The following is a 17470-nucleotide window of genomic DNA, read 5'->3' as shown; positions in this document are numbered from 1 at the left end:
GTGTGTACAGCCCAGTACATCACTGGGGCCAAGCTTCCTGCCATCCAGGACCTATATACTAGGCGGTGTCAGAGGAAGGCACAAAAGAATTGTCAAAGACTGCAGTCACCCTAGTCATAGACTGTTCTCTCTGTTACCGCACGGCACGTGGTATCGGAGCGCCAAGTCTAGGTCCAAAAGGTTCCTTAACAGCTTCTACCCCCAAGCCATAAGACTGCTGAACAATTAATCAAATGGCCACCCAGACTATTTAAATTGACCCCCCCCCCCCCCCCTCTTTGTTTTTACACTGCTGCTACTCCCTGTTAATTATCTATGCATAGTCACTTTACCCCACCTACATTTATTTTACCTTTATTTAACTAGGCAAGTCAGATAAAACAAAATCTTATTTTCAATGACAGCCTAGGAACAGTGGGTTAACTGCCTTGTTCAGTGACAGAACAACAGATTTTTACCTTGTCAGCTCGGGGATTCATGTACAAATTACTTTGACTAACCTGTACCTCTGCACATTGACTCAGTACCGGTACCCCCTGTATGTAGCCTCGTTATTGTTATTTTATTGTGTTACTTTTTATTTAAAAAATGTACTTTAGTTTATTTAGTAAATATTTAATTAACTATATTTCTTGAACTGCATTGTTGGTTAAAACCTGTTGGGGTGTAGGGGGCAGTATTTTCACGGCCGGATGAAAAACGTACCCAATTTAAACAGGTTACTACTCGGGCCCAGAAACTAGAATATGCATATTATTAGTAGATTTGGATAGAAAACACTCTGAAGTTTCTAAAACTGTTTGAATGGTGTCTGTGAGTATAACAGAACTCATATGGCAGGCAAAAACCTGAGAAAAATCCAAGCAGGAAGTGGAAAGTCTGAGAATTGTAGTTCTTCTTTTGATTCTCTATCGAAACTACAGTGTCTGTGGGGTGACGTTGCACTTCCTAAGGCTTCCATTGGCTGTCAACAGCCTTCAGAAAGTGGTTTGAGCATTCTCCTGTCACTGGGCAGATAATAGGAGCTCAGTCACTGAGTGGACTGCCTGGAGACAAAGGGATTGGATATGCTCGGTCCCGCGAGCGCGCCGTTCCTTCTTTTTCTTCTTGAATGAATATGCTATTGTCCGGTTGGAATCTTATCGCAATTTGACGTTAAAAATACCATAAAGATTGATTTTAAACAGTGTTTGACATGCTTCTAAGTACGGTAATGGAACATTTTGACTTTTCGTCTCTGGTACGAGCGCAGAATGCCTTTGGATAGTGACCTGAACGCACGAACAAACAAAACGGAGGTATTTGGACATAAATATGGATTATTTCAAACAAAAACATTTCTTGTGGAAGTAGCAGTCCTGGGAGTGCATTCTGACGAAGATCAGCAAAGGTAAGACAATATTTCTAATACTAATTCTGAGTTTAGGTTGCCCCGAACTTGGCGGGTGTCTGTATAGCTTGCTGTGATGGCGAGCTAGGTACTCAGAATATTGAAAAATGTGCTTTCTCCGTAAAGCTATTTTAAAATCTGACACAGCGGTTGCATCCAGGAGTAGTCTATCTATAATTCTTTAAATAATTGTTATATATTTTGTCAACGTTTATGATGAGTATTTTTGTAAATTGATGTGCACATTCACAGGAAGTTTTGGTGGGAATACATTTTCTGAACATCACACGCCAATGTAAAATGCTGTTTTTGGATATAAATATGAACTTTATCGAACAAAACATACATGTATTGTGTAACATAATGTCCTAGGAGTTTCATCTGATGAAGATCGTCAAAGGTTAGTGCTTCATTTAGCTGTGTTTTGGGTTTTATTGACACATGTCCTTGTTTGGAAAATGGCTGTGTGATTATTTTTGTCTGTACTCTCCTAACATAATCTAATGTTTTGCTTTCGCTGTAAAGCCTTTTTGAAATCGGACAATGTGGTTACATCAAGGAGAAGTGTATCTTTAAAATGGTGTGAAATAGTTGTGTGTCACATCCTGACCAGTAAAGAGGTTATTTGTTATTGCCGTTTGGTCAAGACGTGGCAGGGGGTGTTTGTTTAATGGGTTTCGGGGTTTGTTGGGCAATGTTCTATGTTAGCCTATTTCTATATCTGTGTCTAGTTTATATATTTCTATGCTTAGTTTATTGGTTTGACCTTCAATTGGAGGCAGCTGTTTCTCGTTGCCTCTAATTGAAGGTCCTATTTAGTAGGGGTGTTTGTGGGTAGTTGTTCCATGTTTAGCCTGACAGGACTGTCTTCGTCGGCGTTGTTTGTTATTTTGTTTTGTGTTCACGTTCCTTCAATAAAAGAAGTTGAGTTCACACATTCCCGCTGCGCCTTGGTCCCATCTTTATGACGAACGTGACAGTATGTTTGAGAAAGTTGAATTATGACATTTTGTTGTTTTGAATTTGCCGCCCTGATATTTCACTGGTTGTGTCCCACGTAGCCCATAGAAGTTAAGGCTTGTAAGTAAGCATTTCACTAAGGTTATATTCGGCGCATGTGACAAATTTGATTTGATTTCGATTTGATTTCCACCACCATTCATGTGAGTGGCTAATGCTACTTCCTGATGTTGCGCGTTCAGCCAGGGGTAAACAAATTCTTGCAAATTGATTGGCTGAACGAGATACGCAACATCCAGGACTAGCATTCCTAGGTAATAGACGCTTTAGCATGGAGGTGCATATTTCCCCAGTTTCCCCCCTCCTCGCCATTTAATCTAGTTAAGGAGGAAATCGATTCCTTTGCAGCCTTAATGGAGAATGTTTTAGGAAAGGATTCAATATCGCTATCTGCCTGCCTTTGGCCTATGGGCTGGGAAACTACAGCCTTCAGGGGCCAGAGTGAGTGTGACACTTCCCCCCCCCCCCATCTCTAGCAAACATAGCTGATTAAACTATACCGAGCAAAAATGTAAACGCAACATGCAACAATTTAAAAATTTTTCACTGAGTTACAGTTCATATAAGGAAATAATTTAATTGAAATAAATTCATTAGGCCCTAATCTATGGATTTCACATGACTGGGCAAGGGTGCAGCTATGGGTGGGCATAGGCCTACCCACTGGGGAGCCAGGCCAAGCCAATCAGAATGAGTTTTTCCCACAAAAGGGCTTTATTACAGACAGAAATACTCATCAGCTGACCTGGTGGCTGGTCTCAGACAATCCCGCAGGTGAAGAAGCTGGATGTATAGGTCCTGGGCTGGCGTGGTTACACCTGGTCTGTGGTTGTGATGCCGTTTGAATGTACTGCCATATTCTCTAAAATGTCATTGGCTTATGTTAGAGAAATGAACATAAAATGATCTGGCAACAGCCCTGGTGGACATTCCTGCAGTCAGCATGCCAATTGAACACTCCTTCAAAACACGAGACTTCTGTTCTGTGACAAAACTGCACATTTTCTGTGGCCTTTTATTGTCCCCAGCACAATGTGCACCTGTGTAATGACCATGCTGTTTTATCAGCTTCTTGATATGCAATCTTGGCAAAGGAGAAACGCTTACTAACAGGGATGTAAACTTATGTAACATTTCTGGGGTCTTTTATTTCACTTCATGAAACATTGGACCAACACATTAGATGTTGCGTTTATATTTTTGTTCAGCGTAATCACATTCTAAACTGAAGATCATGATGAGTTGATCATTGGAGGCAGGTGTGTTAACTAGGGGAAAAGTGTGACACGTATCAGGGCCCCGAGGACTGGCGTAGGCAATGCCTCATGTCAAAAAAAATAATGCATAGCCCGCCGGTATTACAGCCATAAAGGTAATGATTGCAGTTAGGTAACGTAGCGTTCTACCTGCGTTTTCTCGTACCACTATGGCATTGACCATTTGTATTGATAAAGAGGGTAACGTATTTTGATTTTGTTATATCATACGGATTTAATCAACGAATGCTAAACGATACCAAATGAACGAACTGTTTTTAGAACCACTATAATTATTTTATAGTCACCTATTCGTGATTGTTCAAACGCCAATTCATATTTGATTCTAATGCCCGGCCCGCCTGCCACTGGCTTTTCTTGAATGGTTTCGTCCTAATCGCTGACAGGAAGAGCCGGTTGTTTACAGTTGGTACACAGGAAGCGATTTATTTGCTTCACGTTAAAGTTAAACAACGAATATCTTCTCCCTTGTTAAATACGTGGATTGTTAACCTATTGGCAATTTACAATCTGCATAAATGTTTGTGTCTATTGGCATGAGCATCAACTGAAGTGCCTATGACTGAAGACCAAGTGATGACTACTTTTAGCAAGGCTAACTTGCGAGCGTAGCCATCTAACTTAGCTGGCTGTCCATACGTTAAAGTGGCACTCAACCAAACAGGTAACACAAACTTCGATGTGACATTAACACTACTGATACTGGGTATACTACCTTATTTCCTTGCTACCTAGCCATTTGTAAAGCAACCAGAGTCTCGCTAGCAAAAATAAGATGATTAGGTTAGCTAGTAACTAGCTAGCCAGGTGTAAACAGCTTTTGCTTTCCGAGTGCCATTTTTGCTGTATTTACTCTGCTTGACACGAGTCCAAGAGGGTGGTTAGCGTGACCTATTTAGATCAACAGCATTCAATCAATCAACCAACCATGTCAGCTAACCAGATGTGAATCACTTAACATGCAGCTACTAGTTAGCTACGCTGCCTAGCTATCTAGCTATCTGTCATCTGATGATGATATTTGATTTATTTTAAATTTGGAACTATTGATTATTGTTTAGACAAATGATGTAATATATGTGAACTTGATACTGAATTTGCACTTTTGTATTTTGTACTTTGTATAGTTTATTTAATGATGATGATGTGCTCCTGATTTGTGTTCAATGTCTGTTTTGATGTGGTGAAGCTGAGGAAAAATGTGGACAATAAAGTTTTTCTAATTCTATTTTAAATCCCTGTACAGTGTGATCGTCAGGCACTGCGACCCGAACAACAGCATCGAGTGGTGAGCGACCATGGGCGCGGAGAGCAGCGCTATGCGGAGCATCATCTTGGAGGAACCACTCCTAACCCTGCCCTCAGGGCTGACCATGTACTCTGCCGTGCTCCAGGATGGCAAGCCGGCTTCTGTGTTTGTTCACAAGCAGGGCAACGAAGACAAAGTCAACAAAGCTGCTAAGGTAAACACATATGCTATCTATAAAACATTTCTTCCAGACAGAGTATGGTATCACCCATGCGAGTGACACAGCTGTCTGATTGTTGCCTGGGTACCAGCCTGTTTAACTGTCATTCAACTCTTTGCCACTTCTTATCATGCCATGTTTAGCATGAGAAGGAGAGGAATGTTGAAAAGGTGCAACGCTCGCTTACAATTATTCAAGCAACTAAGTGGAATGTTAGCACAAACAGACTGGATTTCTCCAGGCTAGTCACATTTGGGCAAGGCATCACCAGTGTCTCTGTCTGCTGCCCTGGCTGTAATATATCCTCATGATAAATGGTCACTTGAATTTGTCTGAGCCTTGTTATGTTATTTTTAAGCCCTAGCAGACAGTCTCATCCAGAGTGACTTACTGTAAGTGTGACACAAAGCCATTAATGAATGTTTGGTTCCCTGTAGCACCTGAAGACCCTGAGGCACCCGTGTCTGCTGCGTTTCCTGTCATGCTCGGTGCAGGACGGTGGTATCCACCTGGTGACGGAGCGTGTGCAGCCTCTGGAGCCCCTGCTGGACAGCCTGACTCCGGAGGAGTTGTGTGCAGGCATCTATGACCTGCTACAGGCCCTGATTTTCCTGCACGAGAGGGTAAGGAACACACACACACACACACACACACACAGGCAGACACTATTAATGAAGAATCCCTGCAGGCATCACATTTTTTTTCTCCATAAGACCGAAGTGGTGGACGGGAACGTTTTAACATTTAAACTCTCACATGATTCTGCGCTGTTAAGTATTACAGTTCTCATTTGTGTTATAACATGTCTTCTTTCTCCCCTCAGGGAAAATCGAGCCACAACAACGTCTGCATGTCTTCTGTGTTCGTAAGTGAAGACGGCCATTGGAAGCTTGGGGGGATGGAGACTGTCTGCAAGTTCGCTGAGGCTACCCCAGAGGTGACTGACAATTCAGCTAGAAAGAAAGAACTACTCTACTTTCCATCACTATTGTCTATGGTTATTTTAAGTGTTTTTAAAGTTCTATTCTATTGTCCACCTCAGTTTCTCAGCACCATTCAGAATGTGAGGGAGACCAGTACTGTTCCTCCGGAGGAGCGGGTAAGGTTAACAGGCCCATCACTTATTTTAACATTGTTTTATTATTGGTAATTATCCAGTCTTAGTCTTTAATTCATATAATCATTATTTGCAGGTGGAAGGCTTTAAAACGCTGCCAGATAAGCACGCACACTCTCGAGACTGCTTCTCCTTTGGAATGATGGTGGAAACCCTCATCCCTCTCCTGAATTTGAAAATAAATGATTCTCTCAATGGCTATGGTGAGTGGAGAAGCTTCAAAGCCTCAACCTGATTGACTGTTGGGACATTCCATTCAAACCTTGAACAGAACACTTGTACACTAGGATGGAATGGCTTTTTTCTAATGGAAATGAACATTATGCTTGACAATCTCTGACTGACGCTCTCTTTCTCCTTTGCCTGGTCTTCCCCTCATCCTCCCTGTCCTCTCTTCCTACCATACCTCTTCTCTCTCTCCCCACACTGAGTGTACAAAACATTAGGAATCACCTTCCTAATACTGAGTTGCACCTCCCCATTTTGCCTTCAGAACAGCCTCAATTTGTCGGCATGGACTCTACAAGGTGTTGAAAGCATTCCACAGGGACGCTGGTCCATGTTGACTCCAATGCATCCCAAAGTTGTGTTAAGTTGGCTGGATGTCCTTTGGGTGGTGGGCGATTCTTGATACACAGGAAACTGTTGAGAGTGGAAAAATCCAGCAGCGTTACAGTTCTTGACACAAACCAATGCACCGGGCACCTAAATCTGTTGTCTTGCCCATTCACCGTCTGAATGGCACACATACACAATCCATGTCTCAAAGGTTAAATAATGATTTTTAATCCGTCTCCTTCCCTTCATCTACACTGATTTTGAAGTGGATTTAACAAGTGACATCAATAAGGGATCATAGCTTTCACCTGGATTCTCTTACCCTACAAGGTCCGGAGCCTGCTAGTTTTCTGTTCTACCAATGGAAAAACTGCAGTGGAACTGGCTTGGAGGTCCAGAGTTGATTTTGAGAGGTCTATGTCATGGAAAGAGTTGCTAATGTTTTGTACACTCTGTATTAGGGCTGAACCCAATTTAGTCGACTGGTCAATTTTTTGGGGGGTCGTTAGGCTGTTGGTCGCCTGAGATTGTTGTTAGTCGAGCAGTAATGTATGTTTATTTATTTGCGCCCATCTCAGTGAACTAATCCATTGCGGAGGCCGAGACTAAAAGCCAATTTACGCTTGGTCGGAGGGTGTGACGCAAATGAGCAGCCTCACAAATGTTGTAACAATGCGGAGGGCTCTATATAGCTTCGCATTGTCATGATTGGTTGATGGTAGGTGGGTGCGGTACATCCTGTATAAACACGAGCTCACTTCCTTGACAACAGCTCTGCAAAGCGCAAGCAGTATGAATACCCTGACTTCTGCTGTTGTATCACCGTAAATGCTGCATGGCCAATGCTGATGTTGGATTGACTATGCACAATGCACTTCTCTCTCCAGAATGTGCTTTCTCCCGCCAATTTGTGCACATTCGTTGTTTCATAACTTCATTGTGTGAATTGTTTGCTTTGATTATTAGTGTATATCAATTCCCTGTTACATACAGTATATCACCAGTACTACGTTTACCATTCATTTATATAATTTCTGTTTTTGTTAATTTGGAATAATATTGAATGCATTCAACAAAATTACCAGTCTTCACGTTATCATTGTCGGAGTGGACACATTGTTTGTAAAGTGCACAACCTATGCTACACTTTGGTTCATTTCATTGTATTTTTTTTCTTCAATATTAGTCATTTGTTTGGTTCGCTCCTGTCAGTTGAGTAAGGACGTAGTAGAAGTAGGCCTATAGGCTACCTGGCCTGTGTGATAGTATTTCTGATTGGCTAAACGCACCAACACTAATGACCTGTGGAGCTTCTCTAAGTCATGTTTTATTCTCCTCAAACAGTAAGTAAACAAAGTCTGTTTTTACATCCATTGAGAATTACAATAGCTCCTCAATATATTTTACAAATCTTTCCAGCTCTCTCCTTTTAGATAACCACTCAGCGTGAAAGGGTAATGCTCTGATCCAATGGAAACGTCATAAAATAGGCCTACCTGATTACTTCTTAACAGTGCTTGACTTGTACTCATTTTGGATGCTGGTACTGTTTTATATTTAGGTGCAGGATCTTCACAATACTTTTGAGCTAATATTCTATAAGTGGAACAGGAGCTCAAGCAGTAGAACATTTGAGGTGCTGGTACTCAGCTCCGGTGAGCTCCTGCCCAAGTTGAGCACTGCTTCTTATCCCTTGCACAAATAGCCTACAGCTCCGTCTGTCCTGAGCTCACTGGTGCAGGAAACTGAGGGCCCAGAATATTTCATACAATGTTGCAAATTTGCTACAGCAAGCTTCAGGCCAGGCCCAAGTTAAATAGTTGATACAGTGTTTCAAGTTCGTTGCAGACAGGCCATGTGTAGCCAATGTGATTTATAGGATATTTATTTTTATCAGGATATTTTTTTACCTACAGGCCGCAACGTTTTTATTTGTTGACTTTATGTAGGCTATTTTTACATAGTTGGCAATGACAATATAAGTTCGTTTTTGGATAGAATTTGGATTAACCAGGGCCTCCTACTGAATCACAGTGCTAGCTGTGTCACTAGAGATTCTGGGTTCGAGTCCAGGCTCTGTCGCAGCCGGCCGCAACCGGGAGACACATGGGGCGGCGCTTAATTTGGCCCAGCGTCGTTAGGGGAGGGTTTGGTCGGCAGGGATGTCCTTGTCCCATCGCGCACTAGCGACTCCTGTGGCGGGCTGGGGGCAGTGCACGCTGACTTGGTCACCAGGTGTATGGTGTTTCGTCCGACACATTGGTGCAACTTGCTTCCGTGTGTCAAGAAGCAGTGCGACTTGGTTGGGTTGTATTTCGGAGGACGTACGGCTCTCGACCTTCGCCTCTCCCGAGTTCGTACGGGAGTTGCAGCGATGAGACAAGACTGTAACTCCCAATTTCGTGGTATGCAAAAGGGGTTAAAAATAAATTACATATTTTGATTAACCACATGACAATGATTTTGTGATATGAAAACATTATTATAAATTAAACTTTCACAAATGTGCATATGAATGCCATAACTGGCACGTAGATATGGTAAGATAAAGTGATATTCAAAATGAGAGATGTTGCCGACTCCTCGTAGCCGATTACCGGCTACTTCAGGAGAGTAATGGTAGAATCTGCAAAAGCCAGCAGGAGCGAGAGGAGAATAGTTGGGTCAGGTTAAGTGTTTTAAAAAAATAAAAAATAATAATTAATAATTATCTCGATTTCTGGCATCCTTTTGAGGCATTTGTCTTATTTCATCAAACCGTAAGCTTAGAGCATCAGACAAGCTCAATCCAGATAGTTGATTTTATTAGAATAGTGTCTGTGTATAAAACAATTCTGACCAATTGTGTGGTCGACAGAACTGACATTTACTCCTGAGGTGCTGACCTGTTGCATACTACTACCACTGATTATTATTTGACTCTGCTGGTCCTCTATGAACGTTTGTTCTTCAAGATGTTCAATCTGGCCTTAATGGCCATGTACTCTTAGATGAAACGGTATGAACATTTCATATCACGATTACAGATACTACTGATTGTGGTATCGCGGGATTGTTCAAATGTGCTGGAAATGTTTGAAAAGTACTCACACACTGAAATAATTTCACCTAGTTTTATATTGAAAACCAACTAACAAAATCAGCAGCACTATGCACTTTGTGTGTAAAAACATTAAAGATGGCACCATGTGGCCATGAAAGGTAAAAGTTTCTTTAGTGCAGGTTTTAATGAACACAACCTTAAGTAAGCAAATCAAATGTGCATATAAAAGCAACACAAGTAAAGCAATGTGCATGTAAGAACAATACAACCATATGTAAACAAATTCAATGTGCAGGTGTTGACATTAAAATAACAACACAAAATATATAATCCAATCAACAGCACTGATTGTATCTGTTCTTTCCTTCAAGGCAATAAGGTGCTGCTGGCCTGTATGTATGCATCTTTGTTCACTTGAGATTGAAATGTAAAAAATGGCCGCATATTTACTGCCCGGTTTAAGTAATGATCTGCGAGGGGAGACCAACACTCTCTCTGATGGCACGCTGGGATGCACAAAAGCTTCCTGGAAACCCTGGCAAGGTGAGGCAGCTCTGATGCATGGCCCCTCCACCACACCAGTGGATCCTGTCTGGTTGGCAGACAGGTGGTCGGAATGTTGTGATCTTCTGGGAAGAACTGTGTTTCCAGGCAGTTTGATTCCAGTTGCCAGTCTGGGGTGAGGTAATGGATAGTGAAGCTGATGTAGGGTTAACCACCCCCGCTTTCACTGGTCCAGAGGTCAGTAGTTGCAGTAAACCATGTGCCTTTGAGCCAAACCTTTTCCAACATCAGCTTTAACCTGGTTGTACAGGTTTGGGATTTCAGTCTTGGAAAATAATGTTTGTGATGGCACTTTGTAGTGAGGCGTGGCAACCTTCATCAGCCTCAGAAAGCCTGGCCTCTCAACAATTTGAAATGGCATCATGTCCTTTGCAATGTAATATGAAAGGGCTGCAGTGAGGTCTTGAGTATGTTTTGATGTGGGTCCATAAGCAGCCTGCCCTTTTAAATGCTTGCTGGAGTTGCTGTGTCACAACTGTAGATGATGGTTTGCCTGCTGCACGCCCACTCTGTAGACAAGGGAATAGCACATGTAGTGCTGTTATTATTGGTGTTACATTATAATTATTATTCACACGTCTTCTGTGTTGCATTTTGAGTATATGCAATGACCCCATGCACAATTTTGCATAAATACAAATGAGTCTTAAGAAGACAGTGATAGTAATTGCAATGAGCCAAACAATTGACACAGGAGTCGTGTGTGTGTGTGTGTGTGTGTGTGTGTTTCTCCTGTTGGAACACTTTTTTACAACTAAGTCGACAAGTGATGGATTTTAAGTGAACAGAATGTGTTGGTTGGGTGACTAAACTACATATCGTGTTATCGTGTGCAATGGGTGAATAGTCTGCAGACACACGACCCATACAGCAGCAGAACAACGTGTAGTGTTTTTACAACAGTAGGTAATACTGAAAGCTTCAGTTTACATTATTGACAAGCTATTAGCAAGTTAGACAAACCATGACCTTTTCCCCCATTCCGAAGTTCCTGCATTGAGCTAAAAGTTAACTTCCCTTGCATTAGCTATAAAGTGACGGTCACAATGGTCACCCTGTTTGCATGTTCTGCAGGCAGGGTGACCATCTTCGATTTTTAAGTTTCCCTCAGCACTATTGTAAAACCCAAAATACAATCACACTTCATATTTGGTCCTCTTAGAAGGCTGGAAAATCTCCAGAATGCTGTCACTGCTTTCCGCCATGTTTTCACACAAAACGAAATCCACGTTGCATACTACGCCTGTGTCAGACTTGCTAACTTTGGTTGATGCTGGACAGTATTTACCTTGAGTTTTTCAAACTGTGGTAATCAAACACAGTTTTAATGATAATTTAACATTTGAAACAGTAATACTAACCGTTGGGAATTTTACCATGTTTTATAAAAAAAAAGGGCTTTATAAATACATGTTGATTGATTAAAGTGCAGACTGTCAGCTTTAATTTGAGGGAACTCACTGTATCATCTCTTTCTGCAGTCTCTGAAGAGTTATCAGGCAGTCTGAAGAGGACTCTCCAAGCAGGGCTGTTGACCTCTGACCCCCTGTCTCGGCCCTCTCTCAGCTCCCTACTCACTCACGACTTCTTCAGAAATGACTTTCTGGAGGTCATGAATTTTCTGAAGAGCCTGACCCTGAAGGCAGAGGAAGAGAAGAATGAATTCTTTAAGTGAGTGAGTGACTGTGTGTGCATATTAATTAGGTTGTTAGTGATTGTCAGTGACAGCTCTGCCTTTGTCATCGTTCCTACTATGGGCTGACCCTGTAAAACGACACATTTCACTGCACCTATCCGGTGTACGTGACAATACATTGTTATCTTTCTATTATTAATTTCCTCATACAAAATGTTTGCCAATTAAGTTGTTACTGTCTGAGCCCACAGAAAGTATCCTCTGTCTGTACGGTAGGTTTCTGTTGGACCGGGTGCAGAGCCTGCCAGAGGAACTGATAGCGACGCGTCTTGTCCCAAAACTCCTCAATGGGATGGTGTTTGCTGAACCCACCGCAGTGAAGAGCTTTCTGCCTCACCTCTTAAAGCCAAAGAAGGGTTTGTCTTTTTTGATTTTTATTGGCTATTTATCACCCATGTGGAGCACTGTGGGTCAATGACAAGCCACCGGGGTCTGACAACTTGGATGGAAAATTACTGAGGACAATATTGCCACTCCTATTTGCGATCTCTTCAATCTAAGCCTACTAGAAAGTGTGTCCTCAGGCCTGGAGTGAAGCAAAAGTCATTCCACTACCTAAAAGTAGCAAAGCATAATAATACAATTATTGTGTGAGCTGTTTTGTTAGACTTCAGTGCAGCTTGACATTATCAATCATCTGATGCTGAAAAACGTGTAATAGCAGGGATCGGGGAAGGGGCCACAAAATAATTTATCATGAGGGGCTACAGTGGCTCGTGGGTCTGCGCACCCACATCACCCCCCCACCCACCTTACTAGCAAAACATTGTAGCGACCCCTCCTGTGAAAGCGAACACAAAGTTTTAAAGGTAATTTCATGCAATTCTGCACATTTTGCCATGGGGTGTTTGTTATTTTTTTAAGCCGTCAGGCATTTCCCCCGGGGCAGCTGTCAATCTTTACTAATGACTTGCCACTGGTTCTGAGTAAAGCCAGTGTGTCGATGTATGCAGATGACTCAGTATATTCAACTACCACATCACTGCAACACTTAACAAAGAGCTGAAGTTAGTTTCAGAATAATAATAAATAAAATGGTCCTAAATATTTCAAAAACTATTAAAGCATTGTTTTTGGGACAAATCATTCCCAAACATCAACTAAATCATGTAATGAATAATGTGGAAATTGAGCAAGTTGAGGTGACTAAACTGCTTGGAGTAACCCTGGATTGTAAACTGTCATGGTCAAAACATTTGATACGACAGTTGCTAAGATGGAGAAGTCTGTCCATTAATAAAGCGATGCTCTGCATTCTTAACAGCACTACCAACAAGGCAGGTCCTACAGGCTCTAGTTCTGTCTCACCTGGACTACTGTTCAGTCGCCACATAGGTCTTAAGAAAATGTTAAATTGGCTCAGAACAGGGAGCAAGATGGCCCTTGGATGTACACAGAGAGCTAATATTAATAATATGCATGTCAATCTCTCCTGGCTCAAAGTGGAGGAGAGTGACTTCATCACTACTTATTTTTGTGAGTAGTATTGACATGTTGAATGCACCGTGTTCTGTTTTAAAATTTTTTTAATCAAGTTTATTTACAAGGGATTACACACAATGAATATATTTCACCAGATTTCTAATTTCAATCTGTGTGTTGACAGATTGTGGCAGGAGTGAGGAGTGCCTCCTGTCTGTCTCTCTCTACAGAAAACATGTGGTTCCTCAGCTGCTGAAGCTCTTCAAGGTCAACGAGGAACACGTCCGGGTGGTGCTGCTGGCTCACATTCACGTCTACGCTGAGTGTTTCTCCCAAGATGAGCTAAAGAACCACATCCTACCTCAGGTCAGACAAACACTCTAGAACCACATCCTACCTCAGGTCAGACAAACACTCTAGAACCACATCCTACCTCAGGTCAGGCAAACACTCTAGAACCACATTCTACCTCAGGTCAGACAAACACTCTAGAACCACATCCTACCTCAGGTCAGACAAACACCCTTTACATATTTGCTGATGTTACTGACTGGGTTTGAAGCCAGGTTGTCCATTTGCTGCAAGACTGTTACCCCACTGATGTGAACCTGGTTATTAGGGGTCTCCGGAAAGTTACCAGATGAGTGTGGTTCACCTCCCATAAGTTTATTCAGAAACATTATACGGTAATGCAAATGTTGGAACCAGACATGTTCAGTATATTTTGTCTTTGCTGGGGTTTGCCTTGTATGTTTTGAAAACACTGTTTCAATTCAAGATCTCTTCCTCCCTCCCTTGTAAACTGCAGGTGTTGCTTGGGATGAGAGACACAAATGATTCTCTGGTTGCCATGACGCTGCAGAGCCTGGCTGTGCTGGTGCCATTGCTAGGTGCCCAAGTGGTGGTGGGTGGGGAGAGGACCAAGGTGTTCAAACGCACCAGGCCCAACTTCACTAAGTCTACAGAGGTCACCCCAGAAAGTAATAAACACATAAGATAACACTTATCTTTTTTGATTTCATATAACTGCAGTGCTGCTAGTCATAGTTCCCTACAAAACAATTAATCCTTACCTTCTCTAGCCTCTCCAGTTCACATAGTTGGAGGGTCCCATCCCCAGATTGCCCAGCCCTCAATAGTCCTGGGTCTGTTCCCAAAACCGGTAGCAGTGAGAGGGGGGCTGGTCCTGGGGAACATAGACAGCCTTCAGGCCAGAGAGACCCCCAGGATATACCCCCTGCCACCCAAATCAGGTAAGGAAGTAATACTGGGAACCTTACCTCTTCCAATTCACTCACATTCAGTGGTTGAAGCTTATACCAGTCATCTGGCCCTTATTCCAGGTAGTAGTAGAGAGATATCTCTACCCCTGAACGGCTTCAGCAAAAATGAAGAGGAGTCCTCCTACAGTCCCGACCAGCCAGAAAGGCCAGAGGGCCGGAGTCAGGCTGAGGACTGGCCAGATTGGAGTGACCCAGAGGAGGGGGAACCGGAGCAGCTAGTCCAGACACACATCCAGGCCTCAGACAGAACGTGGGATCAAGAGGAGGAACCATGGGACAACGTCGAAGACACAGAGCCCACGTTTAACCTCTCCCCCACTGAGCCCATAACAGACCCTGTCGTCCTAACCTCCCCACCCAAAGGGGGCGCCACCGCACCACCACCCCCCCTCAGCCTGACGGCCGAGCCCCTGCGAGAGGGGTCCAAACCCCTCAAACTGAGCTATAACCTCAAGGCCTTTGAGAGGAAGACAACGGTAACGTCTTCCTGGGACAACGGCTGGGGGCAGGAAGAAGAACCGCAACCTAACGACGAGCCCAGGCCCAAGCTGCACACCGCACGCAAGGATGGCGGCACGAGGGTTCTGGGAGAGGAGTTCACCATCGAGGTGAAGAGGAAGCAGGAGAGAGACCCAGAATTGGACTTCTTTGCAGACATGGAGCCGGACATTAAACTATCGTCTGCTGCAGCTCTGCTGCTGCCTATGAAGAGCAGTGTTAGTGATACTGGGCTGTTCACAGCCGCACCGTCAGAACACACTGAGCCATCTGTAGACACACTAACACTCACCGCCAAGTTCGCAGCTGCTGACCAGACGGAGGTGAGTCCATGTGAAAGAAACAAAGTACTACGACTCTGTTACTAGGTAGGTGCAGGGTCGGTTGTGTACCACTGGATCACTTCTTCTTTCACCAGTCCCTCGCTGGGATATTAACAGAATCCAGGGTTTGAAATTAAAGGGGATGTGATTTTTAAAAGTCAAACGGCTAAGAATTCCAGTACTGATCTGTCCGGTGCCTCCCCAGTGATTTTAAGTCTGTTTCCCAACTCCAGTCCTGGAGAATCCCCAACAATACACATTATTGAAGCCCCTTGTAAATACACCTGATTCAACTGGTCAACTAATCACCAAGCACTGTGAGTTGAATCAGGTGAGTTTGTCTGGGGCTACAACAAATGTTTGCTGTTGGGAGGACTGGAGTTGGAAAAAAGTGAAAGACAATTTTATTGCATTTATGGCAGTTGAGCCTGTTGAGATTATTTTTTTTTTCTGATTGTCAAAATACAAAGAATTCCAGTAGTGATCTTTCTGGTTCCTCCCCTATGTGTAGGTGAAAGGCAGCCAATATGGCATTTCTGTGTAAATTGCTTATTTACATTTTCAGGCAAGTGATCATAAACTTCAGGCAACCAAAATAACACTCCTGACTTGCCTGATGGGCAAGTGCCTTTCAGAATGTCAAGCCCATGTACTATAAAGGAAATTCATTAGCGTAAGAAAAGTTCCTGCTTCATGAGTGGCCATCTGAATTAATATTTTATTTTACAGACGGAAGCAGAAGGCTGGGGAGAAGGAGATGACCTTAACTGGGGAGAGGATGAGAACACCTGGTGATTGAGTTACCTGGCTGGATCTATTACTCAGACACGTTGTAGAGACATGTTGCTGGTTACTGCAGCACCTCTCCTTAACCAGCCAATCAGAGAACTGGAACACCCGCTCCAGCTGCACATCCTGTTCTGAACTGTTATCATGAAGTAATATTGCTAATGAAAAATAAATGTGATGAGATGTGAGACACTGAAGAATACATTTTACAATTGAGATTTTAATCAGAGTTTTCAGATGGTTAGTAAGATGACCATCCATCCTGTTACTAAGGAATTATATCTATGGAACTTGACTTTTGTACTAGAATGATGTGAGGGGATTCTCTTGGATTGTTACCAGCTAGACTGGGACAGCAGACAGTCCTTGGGAATCCTTCATAGTTTGTTGCCAAAATGTCATCCACTAGTTTTGTGCCATACATTTCACATCTGGCAGTTTAATTTGGATGACCATTTGTGGGGGGAACCTCAAGTCTTTCCTTGCCTCCTTTTGAAAATTCTCCTCAGATCTCCAATACTCTCCTCACGTCCCTCTGCCGTTTTGAGGAGGCTGGGGAGAGCATGCAAGGAAAAGACTTGATTAAATCCCTGGTGAGAGAAGTGATTTTTTGGGGGAAATGGACTTTGAATGTGAAAGATTGACAATTTATTTGTATCTTTCTGGTGGAATAAAAGGTTTTATGATACGTCTGACTTCATTTTACGGTTCAGTTGTCTGACAACCTGCTAAAGCTCTGAACCACAAGACTAATACTGTCGGAATGGAAGCTGAGCATGTTAAAGGTTACAAAATTAAACTAAGCACGTCAGTTGTACTCTTATTTACAATGGTGGGGTAACTGCCTTGTTCAGGGGCAGAATGACATTTTTACCTGTTTCGATCTAGCAACCTTTTGGGTTACTGGCCCAACGCTCTAACCACTACCCTACCTGCCACCCCAAATGCTGTGTTTACATCCCAGTGCTCAGCTTCACTTGACATTTGTCAACAAGAAGAAACACTTCATTTTCCATTTGAT

General features: G+C 42.9%; 2 protein-coding genes across 2 annotated transcripts in view; both read left to right on the top strand.

Moving 5' to 3' along the window:
- LOC106592820 (E-selectin) overlaps window positions 1-17470 on the top strand; it is a 126398-nt gene that overhangs the window by 38869 nt on the left and 70059 nt on the right. The gene's annotated exons all lie outside the window — the stretch shown is intronic.
- On the top strand, window positions 4054-17137 carry scyl3 (SCY1-like, kinase-like 3). The gene is made up of 13 exons (XM_014123735.3): window positions 4054-4351; window positions 4934-5150; window positions 5594-5779; window positions 5980-6093; window positions 6199-6255; window positions 6350-6476; window positions 11920-12109; window positions 12351-12490; window positions 13741-13922; window positions 14365-14536; window positions 14639-14809; window positions 14900-15660; window positions 16390-17137. The coding sequence occupies exons 2-13, from the start codon at window positions 4986-4988 to the stop codon at window positions 16453-16455; spliced, it is 2331 nt and encodes a 776-aa protein (XP_013979210.1). The 5' UTR covers window positions 4054-4351; window positions 4934-4985; the 3' UTR covers window positions 16456-17137.

Source organism: Salmo salar, chromosome 10 (genome assembly GCF_965601325.2).
Source record: "Salmo salar chromosome 10, fSalSal1, whole genome shotgun sequence".
Taxonomy (NCBI): domain Eukaryota; kingdom Metazoa; phylum Chordata; class Actinopteri; order Salmoniformes; family Salmonidae; genus Salmo; species Salmo salar.
This window is presented reverse-complemented; position numbering and strand designations above follow the sequence as displayed.

Excerpts from the sequence above, each read along its gene's own strand:
- scyl3 (XM_014123735.3), top strand. The coding sequence starts at position 4,986 with ATGGGCGCGGAGAGCAGCGCTATGCGGAGCATCATCTTGGAGGAACCA. Across the intron at positions 5,780-5,979 it reads TGATTTTCCTGCACGAGAGG|GGAAAATCGAGCCACAACAA; the intron begins GTAAGGAACACA and ends TTCTCCCCTCAG. Across the intron at positions 13,923-14,364 it reads AGAACCACATCCTACCTCAG|GTGTTGCTTGGGATGAGAGA; the intron begins GTCAGACAAACA and ends TGTAAACTGCAG.